General features: G+C 35.4%; 1 protein-coding gene across 3 annotated transcripts in view; it reads right to left on the reverse strand.

The window, feature by feature from the left end:
* pnt (ETS transcription factor pointed) overlaps positions 1-24056 on the reverse strand; it is a 123033-nt gene that overhangs the window by 41253 nt on the left and 57724 nt on the right. Inside the window, exon 1 of one of the 3 annotated variants that reach the window (XM_013315422.1) lies at positions 6218-6411. The exons of the other annotated variants lie outside the window; for them this stretch is intronic. Coding sequence (XP_013170876.1) covers positions 6218-6260 — 43 coding nt within the window. The 5' untranslated portion in view covers positions 6261-6411. Of the gene's footprint in view, positions 1-6217; positions 6412-24056 lie in introns of those variants that run through there. 3 annotated transcript variants of the gene reach the window in all.

The following is a 24056-nucleotide window of genomic DNA, read 5'->3' on the forward strand; positions in this document are numbered from 1 at the left end:
GACAGCTATTTTGTATTTAATTTGTAAAATATTATTCTGTTCTAGAACTTAGTTAATTAGAATCATTTGTAAAAGGTGATTATTGATAGAGTTATGTGGTACTGAAAACATGGATTTAGCTCACAAAATATAAGTACTAAAATCTAAAAATCCACTACTCCACATTTATCACTTTGAATCACAAGTTGCCAAGTCTCCTGAAGAAAGTTTTATTTGCGGCATTTCCTATCGCAGTTGCATTGTAATTTCAGTAAATATATTGATTCCTGAATTTAAAAAACTACGATATAACACCAATATAATTATTCAAGATAACAATGTACGGGTATAAGTATAGCGAATCAGGTGTCGGTTGATTCCACAGCGGTGGCTGCGAGCACATTAATTGCGAATCGACACTGTGATTTACTCGCTACATCCCGCGCAGGTGCATCTGAATCACGATCACTATTGCACCTTACGGCCAATGATTATTTCAATCCGATTTATAAGCCACCATGATAATAACAATGATACAATTTGAGAGAATCAAACTTCTCCATGGAGTGCAATGATACTATCTAAGCACCATTTTGTTAGCAAATTTATTTTTTTATAGCATTTAATTTCAAAATATTTTGAACGTTTAAATCATCTAAATATTGAACACAAATTAACAAGCAACTAAGTAAGTCTCTTTGTCTTACAAATCTCAATAGGCATTTATTTTTTCGGTAAATCTGATGCCGACATTCAGTTTCAGTTAAAAAGATTCACAGTCTTTATGAAGTCAATGTCACTTTTATGTTCCTTTGTGCGTTCATCTTGTCTTTATTAAGTCGTGATTTTTTTGTGTTCGTAACTGGCTTATATAGGCTATTGTTTTGCAAGTGAGATAAAACATCTGCCAGTGTTACATCGCTCAGTTGCTGCTGGATTTTAACTTATATTCATACTAGCTGTTGCCCGGGACTCTGTCCGCGCGGAATAAAAAAACATAGTAGCCTACGTGTTCTTCCAGACTATGTTTTACATGTATGCCAAATTTCATCGAGATCCGTTCAGCATTCTAGAGGTACCTACAAACAAACATCTATCCATCCATCCATCGAAACATTTGCATTTATAATATTAGTAAGAGATTAGTAAGATACAAGAATGTGTAATTATTTTAATGAATAAGTCATACTTGCATCTGGTGAATAAATGGAATTATTTATTTATAGCTGTATGATTTATATTATCTTTGATTCCTTGTTATGTGGAATTTAGTATATTAGATTGCTCGATGAATAAATTAACACGTTGAGTGCCACGTCAGCCATCGGTGGCTGACACTAGACTCTCTGTTTTGGCCGCGTCAGCCATCGGTGGCTGACACTAGTTTTTCTGTTTAAGTCGCGTCAACCATCGGTGGCTGACAGCGTGTAACATGAGAACTATAAAATTTTACACGAATTTGCGGAATTGAAAAATGTAAACTATTTTGTACAGCGATCGGAAACAACGGCCCTTTAATACTATAAGCGGCGCTCGTGGCCTGAATGGGATTGTCTTTGAAATACGCGTGGCGCTCAATGTGTTAAACAGATTGCATTTATCATGATCTGTCAATTCTAGCTATAATACGCAGCTGTTGTTAAATAGAGGAAGTCTTGAATTCGCGTTGACATTTATTTATGTGAATTAAAAAATCGAGATGAAATAAAAACAAAAAAGTTGTAAAGCGGTTTCCGTTACTTTAATTACAGTAATTAGAGCTGAGTGATTTTGGTTTAATTGTCGCGTCGTTTCCGATGAGGACCATCCGTCTGATTAATCTGACTCGCTGTTCATTGAAAAAAATCGTATGTTCATGATTGTCGTATTACAGAAGAGTGGAAATATATCAAAGATTAAATACTGGGATTAATTAAAAAATAATCTTTGAATTATTTTGTATCAATTAAACTTAAGTTTTTATTCTAACTTGGATTGGCAGAGAAATTCCTATTACGATATCCTTCGTGTTCCTCCTTCATCAAAGACACAACACAATTATTTAATTTTGTTACAATTTGATAGAAATCTAAATTTTTTATCATTAGAACGCGACGGATATACTCGACAACTTATTTACTTTATATTTATTCTACTTAATAATGTATAGTCGAAATTTTATAAAATATTTTTTATGCGATTTAAAGATTATAAATATAACTCATTAGTTACCCATAACTGGAAACTCTGAAACTTTTGATGGCATTGGGAATGAAGACTTAACCTGTTTTAGAAAATTTCAAAGCAATGTTGTGTCTAATCGTGAAAGGCATGAATAAACGCGGAGATGCGGTTGATTTGCTCCTCCTAAAACATTACATACAGCCTTGAAAGGTGTCCACAGGCTTTTGATTAGTGTAATTAATTTAATTTGGAAAGCTCTTTTATTGCTGGCAATTTTAAGTGTTAGGCTTTTATATAAACTGGTTTTTAAAATTATGTGATCACTTTAAAAGAAATCGCTACGATTAGTTTTTGTTTGAGTAAGGTTTGAATAATTATACTTATAAATGTATGATTTAGATTCGATTTTATATGATTAAAATACACATCGTATGTGTTAAAGTAATTTTTTTATGTGATAAATTTTTTGCTTGTTGATAAAAATATATAATAATTTTAAGGACAATATATCATTAGTTTTAAGCCATTTGAACTAACGTCGATTTGTTGCTTATGTTTTTTAATACGCCTAAATATTATAAATGTTTGAATTTATTTAATTAAGAGTCTTTACTTGTATCATAAATATGATTACAAATTGGATTTAATATAAGTTTTTAATATATTTTTCTCTACTTTTGATCTATCTATTTTAATAATATCATTGTTGACAATATTTACATTCAAATAATAGTTTCTCTCCCCAATTAGAATCGAATATTTTACAGCAAACGGTCACCATACGAGGTATAATTTATCAATATTGCAGATATTTCATGAAATGGGTAGGAAATAAACGCCCCCGACTGCACATAGCGTAATATCGCAGGGTTTGCGTGCGTGTGCACTTTAAATGTAAATGTGTTGCGGTGTGGTCGCGGTCGGGCAACAGGTGGCGCTCGGGAGCAGGGGGCGCGAACACTTGTTGCGTTTGTACGTACCTTTACGACCGGTCAAGTGAACTGGCTTTATTTCACGTCGTGTTGGTTTTAGATTGTGATGATAATTTGCTAGGACCGTTATGAGTTGTTTTGTTTATTTTTTTTATAACAAGGCGTTTGGTTATTAAAATAAATACACGTAAGAATTTAGAATTTTATTAAAAGACACTCTTTATTTTATTACCTAAACCGTCTGTTAATACTTTTGCGAAGAATACTTTAAGATTAGACTCATGTCAGTATACGGTATATTTTGTGTTAGGTTTTTCTAGTCCCGTATTATGTGACGTGGATGAAGAGGCTTTCATAAATGTATTTGACCTGTAGTCTGTTATCTAGAGTGTGTTTACCTCTGACACCACAGCTGTGTTACAATAGCTCGCAACAAAAGCTCGCGCCATGTTGACCGCCGCCATTGTTCGCCGTTTGAAGTTGGAACGTCGCGTGACGTCAGCGGCGCGTGCGCTGTTTCGCATTCAAATAATCTCCCGCAATTATTTTGCAATTAAATATATTAAATTCACTTGAATCATGATTATTACGATTTAAAAGAAATTAGGAAAGTTACTTGATTGCAAAAAAAATATATATATTTAATAATACTAATTTGTTCCATGTGCTTCTTTGGACATAATAGATGGTAAGCCTATTGTTATCTCTACTAAGCCGTGGAAAATTATATCCTACATAAATGACTTTACTAACATATGGCTAATAACTTTTTTGTTTTAGGGAGGAACGTAGAGTAAACAACATACGGAATGTGTAGGTTTTAAATTTGTAACATTAAGTTTTCTCACGACCGCCATAATCCATTAGTCGAGTCGTTTAAAAATTGACCATTTAGAGGCCCGTATCACCGGCGAGGCCCGCGCAGTGAAGCGTACACAAGGGTGTAGTCATAATGCGGTAAAAGTGTTATTTCAAACGGTTTTTCACCCACTGATGCATAAAATAAATTAACAAAAGCTTTACATTTAATTAAGTGTAACATGACTTTTGCATTCACACGACTTTTATGAAGCATTTGTTTTGCCATTTGGCCACTTTTTACTTCTACATGGGATATAATTAGTGGTGTTAGTGCTACATATTCCTTGGCTATTGCTTCCCATTTCTTTTAAACTTCTGCTTTTATAGCTCTAATTTGTTTACTTGATCTAACGTACGTTTTTTTCAGGAGTAATCTTCCATTAAAATGTTTGTTTTAAATTTTGTTCATGGTAACATGTTCATAAGATGTAACATGCTGCAAGCAGCCCTATTTTCATGATCAGTCATTGTAAGGTTTATAATAATAGGGACGTAGTATGTAATGCGGTATAAATCTGTAGCGGTCCGCGGACGTAGGCGAGGGACCTTTGCTCAATGACAGCGACGCGGCGCATCATCTCATTGAGCGCGCACCGGATGGGCCAATCAGCGGCGTGAATGGCCGCCCCCGCGCCCGCGCCGCCCGGCCTGCGCTCGGTTATTAGCCGCCGTATCTAGTACTGCTGCCTTCTTTGTTATATCCTTCAATTGACGCTTTATTACCGTGAAGAACTCTCGAAATCTTCAAACTGAAGTTGGTTTTTAGTTCATTGTTGATTTTATTTAATGTTAGTTTCACATCGAGGTTTGATTATCAAATTATCTTTACAGTTTCCATTAAAAGTACGTAATTAAAGTTAAATAATCACTAACACCTAATTTATACTGTTATGTTCCGTTTTGAGTTTTATTCTTACAAATAATTTTCATTGTTGTGTATAAATATAAACAATCTTTGCGAACAATAACAGAAGTAACAGCATACGCAAGGTCTTCACTTTCAAGATCATCAGAGCAGCGCGAGTATCATAATTACGGTAATAACCGGCGTTGCACAACGCTCACCCTAATGCCAGGTATACACGAAAGGAGAACAGCGAGGCAGAGCAATATACATTCATTTTTCAGAATTGTATTGTCTCGACAAGTACGTAAGAGTTATTGTAGTACTGCACTTTAAACTCCTCCACCTCACATTTCAGCCCTCGTGAGAGACAAGCATAAGATGCGCACACGCGATCTTACCAAACAGGTGGCCTCACAAAACCGTCTCATCTTTTAATGCTACATAATATTACCCGACCAATTTAACGGTTGATTGACAAAAACCAAATTATCCTAATCATGTAGCACGCTACTGTACACGGGTTGCACGCAAATGTTCAAAGGTCAGAATAAATCCAAAACCATAGAAGAATTAAGTCTTTCGTAACTAAATTTTTCGTGAATGTTTTATTACCATATCTATGATCATGGTGATATAATTATGTAGAGTTTCCGTTTTTCATGAACATACTTAGACTAGAATAAATTGTCACCAACCAGCATTTCATTAGACAAAAAATGTCAAGGAAAATAAATTAAAAAAAATCCAGCTTTGGGATTTCTAATAGCAAGTTAAAAATTACATAAACGTTTCTTTAACATTTATTTGTCAAATGCGTGATTCAATTAAATTGGCATAGCTAAGCAACGCATATATTACAAAACATGAATCTACAAGGCGTCTTCGACCAAATGATACGCATCAGAAAACTAACGTTTCCATATTTTTCTAACGTCACGGCGGCTTCACATTGGGGGCAAGTGCACGCGAAACCGAGAGTCTTGCGTCACTAAGGATGATACATGCGCTTTTTCACAACCGACAAATACTGTTGCAAAGATACCAACAACAGCCAGTAACTGCGAAGGTTGCCAGTGATTGATAGAAAACAATTGAATTTCGGAATCATTTGACGTTTGCTGTCAATTAAATCACTAGACACATAGAGATAGAATTTTTTTCTGTTGTAGAGGTACGTCCATTTGCAGTAATATTTTAAGTATTATCATTTTATTGATAGAAGTACATATTGTATATTTCTTTACAATAACATTAAAAAATATATTTGGTTCTAAAACAAAGAAGTAACGCAGTAAAATGTGAGTGGTTTTACATTATTAGCAAATTTTCCATAATATGAAAATTACATTCGCATTTCACAATCTCAATAACAATTTACTAACCTTATAGAACGTCTATGATTGTGTACTTTTGTAGTGGTGTATGCAAAACTTACCCTTTGGCTTATTGAAAGCTTTCATCATGACTTTGATTCCCATGCCTGCGATTGCCACCGTCGCCGCGACGAAGAGTTGTGCGGCCTCTACACTCCAATAACTAAGCCAATACCAGCTTCACTAATATTTTTTCTTTTAGTTTATCGTTCTTTATCACTTTTATATTTACAATAATTGTTTTACTTTGTTAAATATAAATTGAGTTATACACAATATATTATCTAATTTTGAATAACTTTAAATATCACACACTAATAAATATTGTCTGTATTTCAGTCTAAACACTCTTCACTGTTTTTCATTTTGTCAAAGTTATTGTTACGTCACCGTTTAACAGTTCATTTGTTTAGTGCGCCGTTCATCGCTCACTCCTTGAAGCGACACCTGCATCGAGACACAAGTAGATATGTAAATGACTATCGTACGAATTTAGTCGCTCGTTTTTCAGCGACTCGAGAGCGTCCTTCGATAACAGTCGAACGGAACCGGTATTGTCGTAGGTGGCAGGCGAGGGAGTAATTAAGAGATAAGTAATGCGCGCAGTTACAAGGCGATGTTCTCTATTCGGCGGCGTGTTGCGCCCAAAGGGAACATTGTACAAATAGCAAACATTCTCACAGGTGCGCGGAACGATCCGGCACAGGCGTTTCCGGTCCGCCGCCCCACTCACCCTGTTGCCGCCACCCGCGCCCCGCGAGCCCCCACCCTACAGCGACCCCCTCGCTCGGGGATGTTCCCACAGTACTCGCTAGACCGTGACGAGCAATTTCGCTAACTTACGGTCAAAGTTCGTTCCTACGCTATGTAAGTTTGAAATGGTTTGTGGAATTTAATTGTTAAAATATCATCACATTTCATGTAATTGAAGTGGAGTCAATTTATCAAATAAACTGATAACATTAAAATGTTACAGCAACGTATTTAAAGCTCCAAGGCCTGTCATAATTTTGTTAAAGAAACCGAAACTATGAAAAAAATCCTATTAATAAGTATGTTAACTTTACATGAATACGAAAAAAGTAATTTTCAAAGTAAAATATATAAATATGTGATGGGACAGTGTGTCCGTAACACCATAACGAACTCACTTGTTGCACTCAGGCAACAAGTAACGAAGTTATACCGTACTGGTTGTACATTAACTGCGACATTGTCACGCACTACCCCGTATGCATAATTACAGTTTTAAACGACTTTTTATACGACACAGACTTTAACGCACTTTCTATTACATCTACAACTAATGGTTCGTTATATGAAAGTTTTAAATTGTGAATATAATAAAATAGAAGAAAGTATAGAATGAAACATTTAAAAAACATTTTGCAATTACAAAGATACATTTTCTAAAAGTAACCAAATTTTAGTTTTTTCCTAAGACACTGCATATCATAAAACTGCACTGAAACACAACCAAAAAGTTTTAATCTACTGTATTATTAGAAAATTAAGCAATAAAGCTGTTTAAAATGCGTAACAACATTTAATATAACAAATTGATAAGATTAGTGGGGTCTCTGAGTAGCAGATCAAGGGTTAAATACCAGTAAACATTTTCATTACTTTTTAATAACCATCAGAGGGGAAGGGTCGAAAATGATTAGTCAGTTGAGATTATGAAAAAGTTTATCTTGCTAACAAGTATACTATTGTTAAGGGGTTAACTATGTTTTTATTGTGTATTTTAATACTTTCACACGGTCATTGTCTTTATTCTCGGAAGGGGCAGAATATCTATTCTGAGAATTCTATTGCCAAAACTAACAATAGATTTCATACAGATACATATATTTAATAGTTAAAATGATTTCGATTCATTTTAATTTTATGTACAAAATAATGCAATCAAATTATGTAATTAATTTATTATGAAATTTTATATATATTACTAATTTAGTCCTCTTTCCCTCCCCCTCTCATTTCTTATAAGGAAAGGAAGAGAAGTGGAAATGGACTTTACAGATGAGAGGATGCATGAAAAGGGGAAATATTTTCTTTCTGTGCATACTCTCCTCCGTCGATGAAAGGTAACGTATATGCAATTGCGTATGTCTATGGGCAACGATCACTTCGCTATTTTAGCGATTTCAGGTAGCCGCTCGCTCGTTTGCCACCTTATGATATAAAAAAAAAATTCTAAAAGAAATATGAATATAAAAAGGAATAAACGTCTGAGTTCAATCTTAGTTTCTAAGTGGTCATGGGGGCAACAAATTGCGTCTAATAAAAATCAAATTTATTTCCGAAATGGTCAATATGGAAATATTATCATCAAATGTAATGTTCATATGTGATAAAAAAATAACTACGTCACATCGAAGTGAAATGTTTTTTTTTTTAAATTATATTTAAAAGTATAAGACATAAGTAGTATTTGAAATAATAAATAAGTATATAATATTGATGTGGAAAATTCCTTTCAAATATTCAGACGGTCAGTCCTTTGTCCTGTCGATTCAATAAGCCTAGCTGTCCTGTATTGGAGCACAATGGAAGAATCATCATTGGCTCTCGGCGCACTTAATAATAAATTCATTATTATTATGAATTATTTGCATTAACAGTATATTTATGAAGTATTTTATTTTTAGTAACATGAATTGTATCTTGAATATATTTAAGTAACACGCGTCACAATTTGGTAATAAATTATTTAAATATTTTAAAATATCACACAATTTACATATTTTATTATGTCAAATAGGAATTGAGGATATTTTTAATTTGTTAATTATAAGATAATTTTAATTTGTAGGAAATCCTTATGCTCTACTGCTTTATGACCATGTCATATTTTGTCAAGTAGTGATTTTTATGAATGTAAGAATTTGAAACTTTAAAGTCACTGCTTATATAAAATGTAACATAACTTAATATATTAAAGAATATACTACACAAATCCATTAGTGTATAGTGGAGGAATTTAATTTCCTTCCTATCATAGATTATATTTTAGTGAGACAATGCAATTGAAAACTTGTCATAGCAAAGTCCATGTAAGTGGAAAGCAAATTTAATTCTTTGACTGTACTCCTTACTGATCGTTAAGTCGCCTAGTGGTCTGTGGTGATTGGTCCCGGGTCAACTAACTCGATTGTCGCGCCCAATTCGTCGAGCCATCATTTTAAATAACACTGATCATGTCACATTCGACCCATTTGTTTGTGGGTCAATAAATCATAATTTTATTTAACTTTTATATAACATCCTGTGATTATTGTAAATCAACATGGGTACTGTTTCAATGGTTTTTGTCAGGAATTTAATAAAATAATCTCATTGGGTCATGAGCAAAATCAAGACGAATACTCTCGTTTTTAGCTATAAGTTCATCCCGACTTGAGCTCTTTTAAATTAAATTCAGACAGTCACTAAATATACAAGAAGAAATGAAACACTCCTAGTCGAGACAATTAAAGTCGTGTCAAATTAATTGGATAGCCCGCGGCGGAATCTCAACGACAAACGCTAGGCGTTAGACAATTATTGAGCGGGATCAGCCGGGGTCGGGGCTAATTTGTTTCATCTTCGACCCCTCTTAATAGGAAAGTGGACACCCGCATAAAATTTCGACAGTCACTACTATTATTGAGGGTTTTAGGTACACAGTTAAGCCGAGCTATTTCAATATTAATATCGAAGATTAATGTTCTTTGAAATATCATTTTTAGAATAATGGGGCAAAAAAGCACGGAGAGAAGTCATCGAATGGAACGCTAATCTTGCTCTTTATTATACTTGTACTCCAGTAATTTCCTTCAAATTAAATCATGGTACCTATATCATACGTGTATCAATATGTGATTATGATTGAATTACAAAGTAAGGCATTCCTTCGCTGAGATTTTTGTGTGGCGATTGCGTTCGAAAACACGTTCGTTCCCGCGGTTATGTTTTGACGATGCGTTCGCGAGATTTTGAGCGGTTCTGCACGGATCGCGGGCATCAACAAACATTTAGCTACAATGGAAGTGTTCGTCGAAACGCTCGTGACGGGGGAATCGTTGTTCAAATGTGGAACAATGCTTGTATAACAATTGGGCGTGTTGATGCAAGCTAACAATGTGTTAGATTGTGCAGTGTGGACGTAAGCAAAGGAGCTTTTACGCAAATTGTTGTCATGTGATGTCAATCTATTAACTGGTCGGATTTTTAGAATATAAAAGTAGCCAACAGCATCTCTCACTGTTTGACTTATAGTAAGAAATATCCTTTGAGATAAGTCATAGAATAAATATCACGTAAGTCATTACTAGATATAATAACGGCGTACCTAGTTATTGTTTAATAGCGTTGTAATCGTAGGAGTGGGTCTGTCAGCCGCAAGCGATTTGACCTCCGAGCGGTCAATTAAAACGTTACCGAGCGACGCGTCCCTCGCTCCCTGATCTGTGTCAAATGTATCATTCATCTCATTGTTCATCTGACACAACGAATGATGTGGATTTAACTGCACAGCTACAAATATCAAGTTGATAATAACTCCATTATCAAATAAAAATACTTATAAAAACGTTGACGCCCATAATATTAAACAACGGCAGTCAAAGGGTAAAAACACGACAATTTAAAAACTATATTTTTGGGAATAATATAGTTACTTTAAGTGATATATCATTACTGTGATGTTTCAAAATATCAAAATGAATTAGAATTTGAACATGATAAATTAGGAGTGCAATTTTTTACATTTGGTATTATTTTGCACAAATTGCGTCATAATATGTCTACTACAAATTACATTAACCAATATGTTTATTACGCGACAAACTAAAGTAAGCAATTACCCTAGTAGCTTAACCGCACAGTCAATGAATTGCACGCACCTAAAATAGATTCCACCTAATAACAGGCGGTCGTAGACATGCGATATTTAGACCTCTGTACGGGATTCGAGAACTGTTATAACGAAATAGGTAAGCTATAGAAAAAAATAAACTATGAAACGATAACAGTTTTTATATCTGCTATAGAAATTAAGCTCGAAATAGAAAAACCACGTTCTAAGATCTTTATGTACATAAAGTGCAATTTATCAGGGCGTATGGATTGCTGGCGCGGCCTCATTTTTTTACACCGCAAGTAAAATCAACATATTAATGAGAGTGAGTGTTACGACACGCCAATATAATCTTGAGAAGGCAATTAATGTGTTGAGAAAATGTTAAATTTGCGAGCGTACATGCGTCCGTCTGTTACTTATGGGGATCGAATTCTCGGCATATTCCATTGCTTTAATCGGTAGTTGATACTTCTCGGAATATGTAAGCTATCAAAACTTAATTGATTGCCGTGAAATTGGAAATTGGCTATCATATATAGTAATTCAATATGAAAATGGCGATAGATACATGTTAGGCAAGAGCTGTTAATACGGTTATTGGTGGATTGAAATGGTCGCATCAGTTTTGAGAGAGCTAGTAATTAGGGAGAAGCGATGGGAGCTGAGTGCACGAGGTTACCTAGGCGTCTAGTGCTGAGTTTGTGTCGTCGGGGAGTATGGATCGGCGGGGTGCAGGTGGGTGTCTTGTGATGCTGGAGCTAGCTGCAGTAAGGCGTGCCGGCGCGGCGCGGCGCGGGGCGGGCTCGCCGGCGATTGGCGAACGCCTCCCAACGCCTACGCGCATGTGCGCCGCGCCGCCCGAGAGAAAAATCATCTCGCGGAAAATCCTGCACGTTTCACGGCCCCGCATTCGATTTTCGATGTTTATTTTAAGATGTGGGCGGGATAACGGCCGCTTCAGCTCGGGATTATGACGGCACCGAGGAATATTCGCTTTTCGCATAAACATTTGGTGGCAAAAAATGCAGCCGCGGGGAAAAATCCGGCCGCCTTCCATCTTGGATGTGACTATTTAAAAATTATGATCGACACAAAGGAATGGAATGCTCTACACAATTAAATACGGAGCTATGTGTGCGTCGCAGACTCTGTGTCTTGATAAGAAATATATACTAGTGTAGAGTTCATTAGACATTCAAATGAATACGTTTTCAGTACTTTTGTATGTTAATTTAGGCGGGTAAGGTTAAGTTCAGTGTCGACGTGGCTTTATGTAACACTTCGTTTTGAGAACAAAGCGATCCCTTTAGTTAATTTGATATGCGATATGTGGACAGAGCGTCGCGGTCGTCGCTATAATGTGTCCTAATCATTATGCATTAAAAAGTGTATTTGTTGGTAATGTGTAGTAACCCTTTATAAAGAAAATTACAATTGAAAATATGTAGTTAAAACAACCTTAATGATTTATCTAAGAACGACGAAAACAAACAGCGTAATGTAAGAGTCCTTCACTTCTTGAATTAATTTGATCATTGTGTATTACGATGAACAAATAGAAAGGACAATGCTTGGGTATTTTTTTTAATTTGCGATAATTTAGCCCTAATTGTAAACGTTCGTATGTTTTAACACATATATTGTTTGTTTTATTATTATTCAAGTCTACCATTTCATCACCTCTATAATCAGAGCGGAACCGTGCTGACATTAGTGGCTATTAACAACGTGTTAAAACGAACTTTAATATTAGCAACAAAAAAACATTATACATGTGATTTGTCTTAAATAAGGTAGATTTAAAATATATTATAGCAAAGATTATTTGTATTGATAAGTTAAACCGTTTGTGTTCGAAACAAATTATTTTTAGCTTGTTGTTTTTTTTAAGTATTTGCTAACTGTTAATGTATGGATTTTATTGTCTAAATAATCATAACAATGTGACTTATACACTAGAATAAATTATAAGATAGTACATAAGATAGCAAAAAAGGAAAATGGCGATCGAAATTTTTCAGTCAAAGCTATCTGTTGGCAAAGGATACAAAGCTACCACAAAAATAAAAACTATATTCAGGAAGAGAGGGGAAGAAGAGAAGATTCAGAATGAATCTGACGACTATATTTTAGTAAGTGGAAACACTATTAGACTGCATGTCAAAATGTTCATCGTGACAAGCCTTTGTTGTATCTGTGACTCACAGCGGGGCACGCTTCGCTGCTCGGGAAAATTTGACGTTTTGCGACGCACCGTTCGATTTCTGCGCACCAATGCGAGATGTAATTTTTTACCGATTTGAAGGGAAGTATATCAATTTCTATTGTATATTAGTAACAGACTCACACAATCAAAACCAAGACCCAAGAAAAAAATAGTTTATGTAGGTGTGAAAATAATGAGAAAATTTTAATTATTTATAATTCGAGTTTCTATCGATTATTTCCTGATCATATAAATTAAATTTTAATTTATTGTGGAAAATAAATAGTGGATGGTGGTAATATTTTAAGAAAGCGATTTAAAAATGGAACATAAGGGTTCGCAAGATGGCGTTCAAAATAAACAGGGAACACCTGTATCCGTTGGGCACAGGTCCCTGTATCATGCAGCCAAATTCTCATTGACAATTCTACTCAATATCTAATATAACAACATGTAACCTTCTGAAATAAAGTCAGGCTCTATTCATTACGTTTTAATAACTTTTACACCGCTGTAATAAAATGTTTGTCAAACTAAACCATTACGAAAGTTAGAACCTAAATAAAAAATAAAACAAAACACATAGTTACAACGTAGAGTTAACATTAACACAGAGTAAAAACCCAAGCTCAATTGCTTAAAGGTAGGTACCCTAAATGGGGTCTGACGATGTTCTTATCTATATGCTATTGTTTAACGCGCTTTTTTCATTCCCACGGTCGTCGGGCGAGCGCGTCTGATAACGCGTACCTGTCGCCGACACCGACTGCGATGCTTCGCGCTTTTAAAATTCACTCACTACTCCTTTTGTTTGTTTTTAAACACACCTATTTTTTATTTAAAACAGCCGAAGTCATAACGTATAACACTCAATCAGTACCTTTAAAAATGAACGAGCGGCTTACTGGCTTATTTTGTATTAATTATTTACGAATTGGACTATAATATATACATAATATGGTAATTTATAAATACAAACATGGCAAAACCTTCAGAATTTTCCACTGAATTTTCCTGGATTACTTCGCATATTTGACTGTTATCAAAGGACGTGAACTAAAGCGAATTAAATTATAATGTTTTCGTGCAATCGTAAACTATATAGAACAATTTGGTATGCATCTCATGAAGGCAGAATACGCATACTTGAATTTAAATATTTAAATGGAACGGCATCAGACAAAGACAAGGTTCGAATCGAGTGCAAAACTCATCGGCGGCCCACGCGTTGGGATAGATATAATGTATAATTGTACAAGAGCCCGAATCCATTATTCAATGACGTGAAGCAATTACCCATTTAATGTAATTTGGGACATCATCAGTGCGTCCAAGTGCGCCTCTCGTACGTTCTCGGCATCACTCACTCAAGTAGCACCGATTAGTGGCTTTTATATATCACAAGGGGTAAGCACTGCGCGGACACAGATCGCGGGAGTTGCGTCGCGTCGTGGCGGTCATCGGAGGCCGGTTGCGTGCAGAGGGAGCGGCGAGGGCGGCCGCGCGCTGCAGCGGTCGGTGCGCGACTACGCGCTTGCCCGCTTGCCGGAGGGGCGAAGCTCCACCGTCTCACTCCCGGCGAGCTTACCCAAATCACCAATTGCAATTGTTCCTCGATTAAAAGCGCGCAGATATTCGCGATCTAGATGCACTCCACGACACCCCGATAGATAATCACGAGATTTTAGCTAGGACGAGGAGCGCGACGTTTTTTCTCGGAGCTTCCGCGGACGAGCGCCGCATCCGGTGGCACCTGCTCGCACTCGGGCTCACCGCGCGCGTTAGAAGGAGATGAAGTGAGCGATCAGCGAGCACCGGATGGCGGACTCGGTTATGAATGAATGCGCCGTCCCTCTCCGGCGTGTGGATCTCGCATATCGAGCTCTCGCTCGTGCACCTCGCCGCCGTAGAGGAAGTGAAAGGGACGGGAGGCGGCGTAGTAAATATTGCGTTCCGTGGATCCATCGGGAGTATTTCTATGGGCTTTCAGTTTTTGTGTCAACACAAAGGATAACCGTCCATTTTCATTCATAGATCCGGCGTTCGGTTCCGATGCCCTTGGCCATAAAATCTTACGCTTTCAACGCACAAGTAGTTAGTTACGTTTTTTGTATATCTGCTCATGCGCAAATACAGATTACAGGTACTAGGAAATAAGATAACATATGAAGTTGAAGTACGTAAGTATATATTTGCAACAAAAAAATTAAAGTCAGAGTAGAAGTGAGGGGAGGATAATGTATTCTGTCTGAACTTGAAAAATTAAAACCATAGCGAGTTTATGTTTCGTATTTGGATAAGAAATACAAGGATCCTTGAAAAACTAATACCGAAATCAAAATAATTACTAAAAGCTTAAGTTATAAACCAGACTAACTATAACGCCTCTTATCAATAATTTTTTTCGAGACGTTAAAAATATTGCTATTTACATATCATCATCATCACTTACGAGTAATCCTTTAAAGAAATACTGTTAATATTTATTACATTGTTCCACAATGGGAATAAAACATTGTTAACTACTCGTTCTATATGTAGATTAGAAGATTACACAACAATAACAACACAATTACGTAGACGAAGCAATTTAACGTGGCACACTCAATTGCTAATCACTCACTGTACTCCATATTGTCTTTGAAATCGTATTGTACGCGACCACAGATAAAATAAGCCGATGTGTTTAGGGTGCGGCCACACGTGACGTACCGTAGGGCAGGGTTGCATTGTTCGTACGAGGCTGGGCGCGCCGGCAAACGGCCCGTGTCAATGTTTAGCTGACTTACCTTAGCACGTGCGAGGCCCTTTGTCACGACATACTGGCATAAGAGTTCCATCGACTAGTTTTTTTTAATTATCTATCCGGCCAGTTATTTGACGCGTTTTAAAAGAGTTTACATTGACAGATTTATCTAAAATTATTTTTAATAGTCATTTCAACTTTTGATGATTTCAACTCGCAACGATCATTCGCTTGTCAGTAATTGTGGTCGTAAATTAAAAATGGATACAGATGAAAGAGAATCTAGACGTGACACCTAAAGTGCTCTCTAAATTTTAGATTTCAGACATAAACTATGAAATTTGTTTAGATTTTAACGTATGCTGGAAATAATCAGTCATGACATGATACGAAAAAAATATTCAAATATGTATTAGTTCATTTTTAATAAGAGACGATACATAATTTATCACTCTATTCTATTTATGTTTGATAAATCTGATACAAGGATAACCACATTGGAAATATTCAATACATGAATACAATATCATAAAATTGGTTAAATAAAATATTATTTAAAATTAGTTTCTATGTTTGTCTAAAACTAACTCAAACAGCTTTTTAAAATTTCTTATTCCTGTCTCGTTTCAAAGCTTCCGTACGACTTTTGCGTATCAATAAATGTGTCACACACACGGTTTAAGATATAACGACGCAACATTGCTCAATATCGGGGAGACGTGCTTTCCAAAGGTTTTGTTTAAACAAATGAAGAGCAACGCAACAATCGACTTTCGCTAAGACAAACAGAGGATGTGGCCGCCATTGTCGCCGATGGCTGAATACTCCGATAGTTTCAACACAACATTGTTTCACTGTTTTCCTAAAATTACACGTTTAGAATAAATATTAGCAATAAAATTATTCCAAGCGCGTCACCCATTCTCACTTTACCATACTACATTAATCTTAAGGGTAAAACAAGCGATAAACTGGAAGGGACAATGGTACAATGAACAGAGACTAAATCTGAACGAGATTCTGCCACAAATCAATGAGAGGAGCCCGTCGAACGTGGCCTCCGCGCCAGGTGCTATGCGGGAAGTTCTCCCCCGCCCCCTACCCGCGACCTCCACCCCTGCACCCTCATGCACTTGTACATAAAAACGAAGGAAGTGCACACATACGTTTTGTTCGAATCGAACGCGGTGACGTAAAGCGTACGTAAAGATGTGTGTGTCAGTAATTTATTAATGACGTGCATTTGCGTATGCGCCGTTCGTTGCGCATGAAAAATGCTTGATATAAATATAAGTTTACAGTGGACGTTAATTCTGAAATCTTGTTATTGATGTGCCATCACCATGAAAGGCGTCTTGAAAGCACTTACGTTTCGGCGCTTTAGTAGTTATATTTACGGTCTTATGATGGTATGTTATATTATAATTATGAAAAAAAAAATTACAAGGTAAGTATCATTTGATGAGAGGGAAGACAATTAAAAAGAATATTTCTGTGTCACCGTAAAATTGTGATCTGTTTAGCATTTTTTCATCAATAAAGGCTTTGGTCAGTTTAGGAATGTTAAATATCTCAAACCAACATTGAATATGATTGTTAATGACAACTTACAAAGATTATTATCACCAGGTAGCGAAAGCCTACACAATAACTCCTTCCGGTATTCACTTAAGAATATCCCACACAAAAATCAACCGTAAACATAATAACAATAAAGATCAAATTTAAAATTTACACACTAAACGTTTTTTTGGACTAGTACTTTATTTGAATTAGGATAACGTTGACACTAAAGTGTGACTTATTCTATTAAAAATAAAGATGATTTTGAAAAAAAACGGCTACCCGGTTTTACATTTGATACAGGGTTACCCATCATCCGGTGTAAGTTTACACCGTGGGGAAGTGAACAGCTTTTCAACATAAAATTAACTCTTCAATGCCAAAATAATATAATGATAATATAAGATAAAAAAAAAACAATTTTGCTATATCTATATAAAGTCTAAAAAATTAAACAGTGTTCGTAAGAAAATATCTGTTATCAGAAGATCGTGTTTTAATTTTTTTCAATTAAAGTAATTAATTTAATCGAGGGTGATTTTAATCATACTGTACCGTTATATATGCTTAAAGTGTAAAGTTACAGTGATATCGAAAACAATTTTCAATCGACTACATATTAAGTTGTAAAATAATTTCACGACTATTTAACAAAAAGAGGTTACAGAAAAAGACCAATAATCCAAATAATCCGAATATTGTGTATTAGAAAAAACCTAAACTAACACAAAGCTATGTTAAAGTTCCATAGTGAATAATGAAAAAAATAGTTCCATAGTGAAAAAAAAATCATTTTTTTCTAAATGTCAAAAGTATTAAAACTCGCGTAAATCGTATGTCGGATAGTACGCCGTAGCGAGAAATGCGTTTAACTCTTTTCTATACCGGCGGAAGTGACTCTAGCCTACCTCTATAGTTCAAGTCTGAGATCTAGTTAGATTATATTTAGGATAAGTACAATAACTAACAAAGATGAAAATAAATGAATATCATTAAATTTATCCACTGATTTTTTCCAGTTCTAGGTAAATTAAAGAAAAACATTATATTGCTTAGTTAGTATTATAAATAGAAAGTCGATATGTCTGTCTGTCGCACATTCACACCAAAACTACTGAACCGATTGAAATGAGATTTGGTACACCGATAGTCATAAGCCTGAAAAAGAACATAGTCTAGATTTTTAATGCGAAAACGTGGGTGATAATATTTACGAATTTCTCATAAAACTCTACCCAAAGACAGTATTCCACGTAGATCAAGTCCCACCTAGTTCAATATATTTGCTTAAATAAATCTATCATATTAAATAAAATCTTAAAAACAAATAATTAACTAAAATATATTATTAAAAGTAGTCCCTTAAGGCAAGCTTCCGAAGATACTGGTTTCCCCTTTGAATATCTAAATAGCTAGCTTAAATTATATACAATGATTTGAAATGATCGTACTGATAAAATTTCTATTTAATATTTGCTATGTTTTATTTAATAATAATTTGAATTAACGTACGAATTAATGTAAGAGATACGGGAGTATATTTAAAAGATGGCGGCAAAACAATTTGTCATTAATAATGCTGGAAGAGCAATCAATTTTGTATGCATAATAATTTAAAAATAGCTGCTTTATTACGTTTATAACCTGTATTATAGACTCACAGATTCAATTACTCAGCGGCACATTAATATAAATGAATTTAAAACATGGAAATTGATTTAATTCGTAAAATTATACATTACGTATTTTTTGATGGGCACGGACAACACTATTAATTACCGAGGTAAAACATAATCGTATCTCAGAAGATTATTCGTAAAGGAACGTAATGTAATGAGAAAAATTACAAGCGCTCATAAATATCAGTGAGTTAATTAAAAAAAAGTCTTTAATGGCTCACCAATTCGTTTATTTTGTGAAAACCAGCGCGTGATAGTGAACCGGTTAGTTTAAATCAATTCATATCACGATGACTAAATCGTATTAACTTTGTTTCCAACAGTTTGGAAACTTTTTATATTAAAGACTTCCTTTGCGTTAAAAATTTCATCTATTATTGGAAATACGAGTAACTAAACGTATGCAAAATGTATTTAATTAAAAACATATTTATTTTGAAACAATAGGGCTTTTGATTTCACACATTCAAACTTGTTATTACCACAATGGTATTCCCTTATCTTATGTACCACAAAAGAAGGCATTTATCACGCCTCCAGTAGTACGACTGTTTTGTTCATGATCATAAAAGAACTTGCAATGGCATTCTGCCCCTCACAAACGCATCGCTCGGCATCATTCAATCCTCAATCTAGACTCCAACGAATCACAAACAGTAAAATGTCGAACGGAACTATAAAAAGTTGAGTAAAAGGCGACGAAAGGAGGCAGCGAATTTTAAACGAAACCTGTTTAATGAGGGTCGAATTTAAACACGGCATAAAGCGGTTCCCACGAGGTCGGTCGCGGGAACGGAAGCCGATGCGATGTCGCCGCGGCACCGCGCCGCCGCCGCGCACAGCCGCCCCGAGCAACAGCGCCGCCAACCGCCGACGCCTGCGGACCTCGCAAAGCAACCACCCTGAAAAGACCTACCCGCGTTGCCTTCAACAAATTCAAACACCCAATGACTACGAAACCCGATGAATGAAATCGGAGCTCGTTGTAAATTTGGCGATAAAACACGTGATCAGAGACAGGCCGTGTAATGATCCTGAATATCGTATTTTGCGAGTCCGTCGGCGGAGCGTGAGAAAACTTACGAACTGGATCGAGGATTTATTTGCTTAATCAACGACGGATTGTCGCGTTTACCGTTTTAAATATTTAAATTAGTGTCTTGCAACAACTCATTCATGTTGACAGAGCTTTGGTGGTATAATCAGGTTATACCGGAGTTTTAAAATTTACGTTGTTTATGTCTAAAATTGATACCTTGTATACAAAACATTTAAATATAAATTTATAGTATTTAGTACTTGTAGAAAAATAGGTTTATTTTCTATTTTTATTTAACAGATCTTGATCTATATAAAAATCTATATAATGGAACTACAAAGATTTTGTTTATACTCTGTATGTTAATCTGAGGAAAATAAGGTTTGAGCCTTATAACTAGATGTCCTACAAAAGTATATACTAACTTTTAATGTATCAACAAAAGCATTTAAAATGTTTCTCCCCTTGCCATAGTTCGTGGAAGTTGTTGCAATGAGTTATTTACTTTTCGAAATATACAAGTTGTAAACGCGAGGACCCCCGATCGGTTTGTTTGAGCTTGCTTTCGATAGAGTCAATATGACCTTAGTCAACGAAACTCGTCCCGCCACTTTTATTTGTGAACTTTTACACGGCCAATTTGACCGAGCGCCGGGAACAATGGACAGCAGAACACTTGTTGTCTTTCATGTATCACGAATTCAAACGCCAGTGTGACTTTGAAATGAACATGTTTTTTTTAATTTTAATGAAGCGAGTAGTAATGTATTTGTCTAGGTTGCTAGCATTGATTTTTCCATCCCCATTATGTGGTAATTTAAGCACACTGCAAGAGAAGAGAAGACCCATTTTTAGAATCCGGCGTCCCCTTTTTTTAGTGTCGTGTTAAATCTTCCATGGACAGTGTATCATATAGGGCACCAAAGGCGCCTCTTTATATACGACTATAGTACCTGCGGGGCCCCCTCATGCCCGGTCCCAGGGTCAGTCTCACCTCCTCGCGTTGCCCTAACGCCGCTACTAGATGCTTATATGTTAGGTTAGCGCTTTGATTCTAGCTAAGTTAAAAAGTTTTTTTCAGAAACCAAGGTTCTTATTCTTTGCCTCTTATGAAATCGCTCGAAATCTTGCAGGGTAACATTCTATGGAATTCTAAGAGGGTATGGGTCATCAAAACAAAAGAGTTAACAGAAATCATTAGTTAATGTGACCGTCTGGTTTCAATTGTAATCCATGACCTCAGTGGTAACAATACGTAAGCTTCGATGACCACAGGTACGTGTTTCTTATCAGTGTAAATCTCTTTGAATTACTATTTTCGGACAAAGGATTACGTCATGTCTTGTACCCTTTTCTTAGAACACTGATAGAAATACACGCTTTAGCAATACTAAGAAGATAAGATTATCTTCATAACCTTTTAAATTCTCCAAATAAACCAAAACAGCATAACATATGTTTTTGTTTTATCTTTACGATTCAATAAGGAATTCCAGAAACCGTGTATTTGCAACTGATTTGATTACTAAGGCGGGTATAACCAATACCTATAATTAAACAAATCTAAAGTTCCTACCTCTAACCACCTTATTTAGTTAATAAGATCGTGAGACTTAGATGTTTTTGTGAAGCAACTGAATTGGCAATAGTTGTATATTTAAAGTAATTTAGGCGTGGCCTATATGCATAAAAAAGTAGTGAATGGCGCACCATGTCGCAAGAATCCTAGTTCATTAAGACTCTTACATGAATGAAACGCTCTTGGAGTGCCCGAGAGTGAGCGAGGAAATACCAAATTAACGTAACTGTCTATCTGTATGTAAAAATTCTAGCCTATAAAATGTAAGACTATTTTCTTTCCTTCTAAGTGTAACACGCTTGATTTCTTGAAACTAAATGTACTTAAATCTTAATGTTTAAATGTTAATTATTACAGAATAATACGAAATATTAAAAATTAAAGTAAAAGTAGCTACATGAGACGCAGAGCGTACCACGTTTATTTTCCACGTACCCACGTTTTATTTTTAGTATACTACACAAAACATACATGGTCGTTATCTCAACAAAGTTGATATAAAATAATCCTTTAATGTCATAAATATGTTTACATATAACATTGACACAAAACAAGAACGAAAAGCTTTCACCACAATGTAACAAGACAAGCGACAATATCCTCAAGTCATTTCAAGGCGATGTTTGCAGAGACAACAAATATCCACATCGGGCCACAAATAAAAGCCAAGAGGGCCGATGATTCAATGTTGACACTTGATATAGTAACATTCAAACTTTAAGTGAAGTCGCAATTTTGATCAAGCCGAATTAGGCAATCCAATACCTTAAGTTTAGTATTTCCGAGATGGACTCTTTCGTAAGCTGTTCTTCCAACCGCAGTGGGTCTATAAGCACTTGCGAATCACGAGCCTTTATAAAATTTGAATCGTGCAATACATTCTCGTGTTCACATTGTCTACACATAAAACCTCAACCTCCTCACAATGTTATCTGCCAGTAAAGTTAATAGCGGAATACGATATCAGATAGCAATAACAATAGAAATTATTTTTACGCAATACCACGTCATTTTGTACTTAATTCATTACTTAGTATTCAATGAATAACAATATTAATTTCAATTTACGTTTTCTTCAATGATATGAAATAAACTTCAACGAAGACGATACTATTTTTACGACGTTACAAAATATCAATTTTAGGCAACAAAAGTCTTATATCACTCAAAAAGTACTAATTTTTTTTTATAAAATAAGGGGGGAAACGAACAGCGGAAACACCGAGGTGTTCAACCATGCCCATAGATATCTACTATACCAGAGGTACCGGAGATGCGTTGCTGGTCTTTGAGAAATGATACGCTCGCGTCTTGAAGATCTCATGGGATTTTTAGGAAAAATTATTCAAATAGGAATACCAGAACGTTTTATATTTTTATAATCAAGCGATAAGTATATGGTAATTCCGGATAATTCGGATAATAATCAAATAAAATATTTCATTACTTTTCAAAATAAAATCGACAACATAAACCACTTGTAAATCCAAGCGATATGGTTCAAAGGCTTACAGATTTTATGTCCATTAACATAAATCTAAAGCTCTTCCAAATATCTTTTGATTACATAATCTGTGATCTAATGTAATTAATGTATCTTAATTTAGACAAAGAATATTTTAGCTGCGTGTAGTTAGAGATAGTGCGGCGGTTAAGGCTTCGGGATAAGATCTCCGAAGTTAAGATATGGCGGCAATCGCTTGCCGATGCGTAGACATCCATAAAATTTTGAAATTAATCAGATCAAAGCAGAATGTTGAAGGGTTTAACGGTAGTGTTATCTATTATGAAGTATGTGTGGTATTAAAAAGCTTATGATGGAATGAATCTTTTGATTTTTTTCACTATTAGCAAATGAATATAAAACTTGTAGCAAATGACAGAGAGGTGTAAATCGCGACGTGAAAAAAGTTGGCATAACAAATTGGAATTTTGTGGCCAGAGAATGATCGAGGTGGAAAAAGTTGCTAAACCGAGGCTTACAAAAGGATGTAGAGCTAGGAGAAAAAGAAGAAATTACAGATGGCAAGCAAAATCCACATTACCGTGGTGACTCTGTATATCTATAGCTATACCTGTATTTTCAAGACATCCGCGATCAGAAACTTGCAGACACTATGTAATCTATGGGTTTAATTCTTAAGAAGATGTAATACTGATATTACTTCTGTGTAAAGGTAACTTGTTTAACCTTAAAGTTTTGACCCCATGTTAGGATTAGTAGAAACATAAATTATTTACAA

Source organism: Papilio xuthus, unplaced genomic scaffold (genome assembly GCF_000836235.2).
Source record: "Papilio xuthus unplaced genomic scaffold, Pxut_1.1 DF826961.1, whole genome shotgun sequence".
NCBI classification, from domain to species: Eukaryota; Metazoa; Arthropoda; class Insecta; order Lepidoptera; family Papilionidae; genus Papilio; species Papilio xuthus.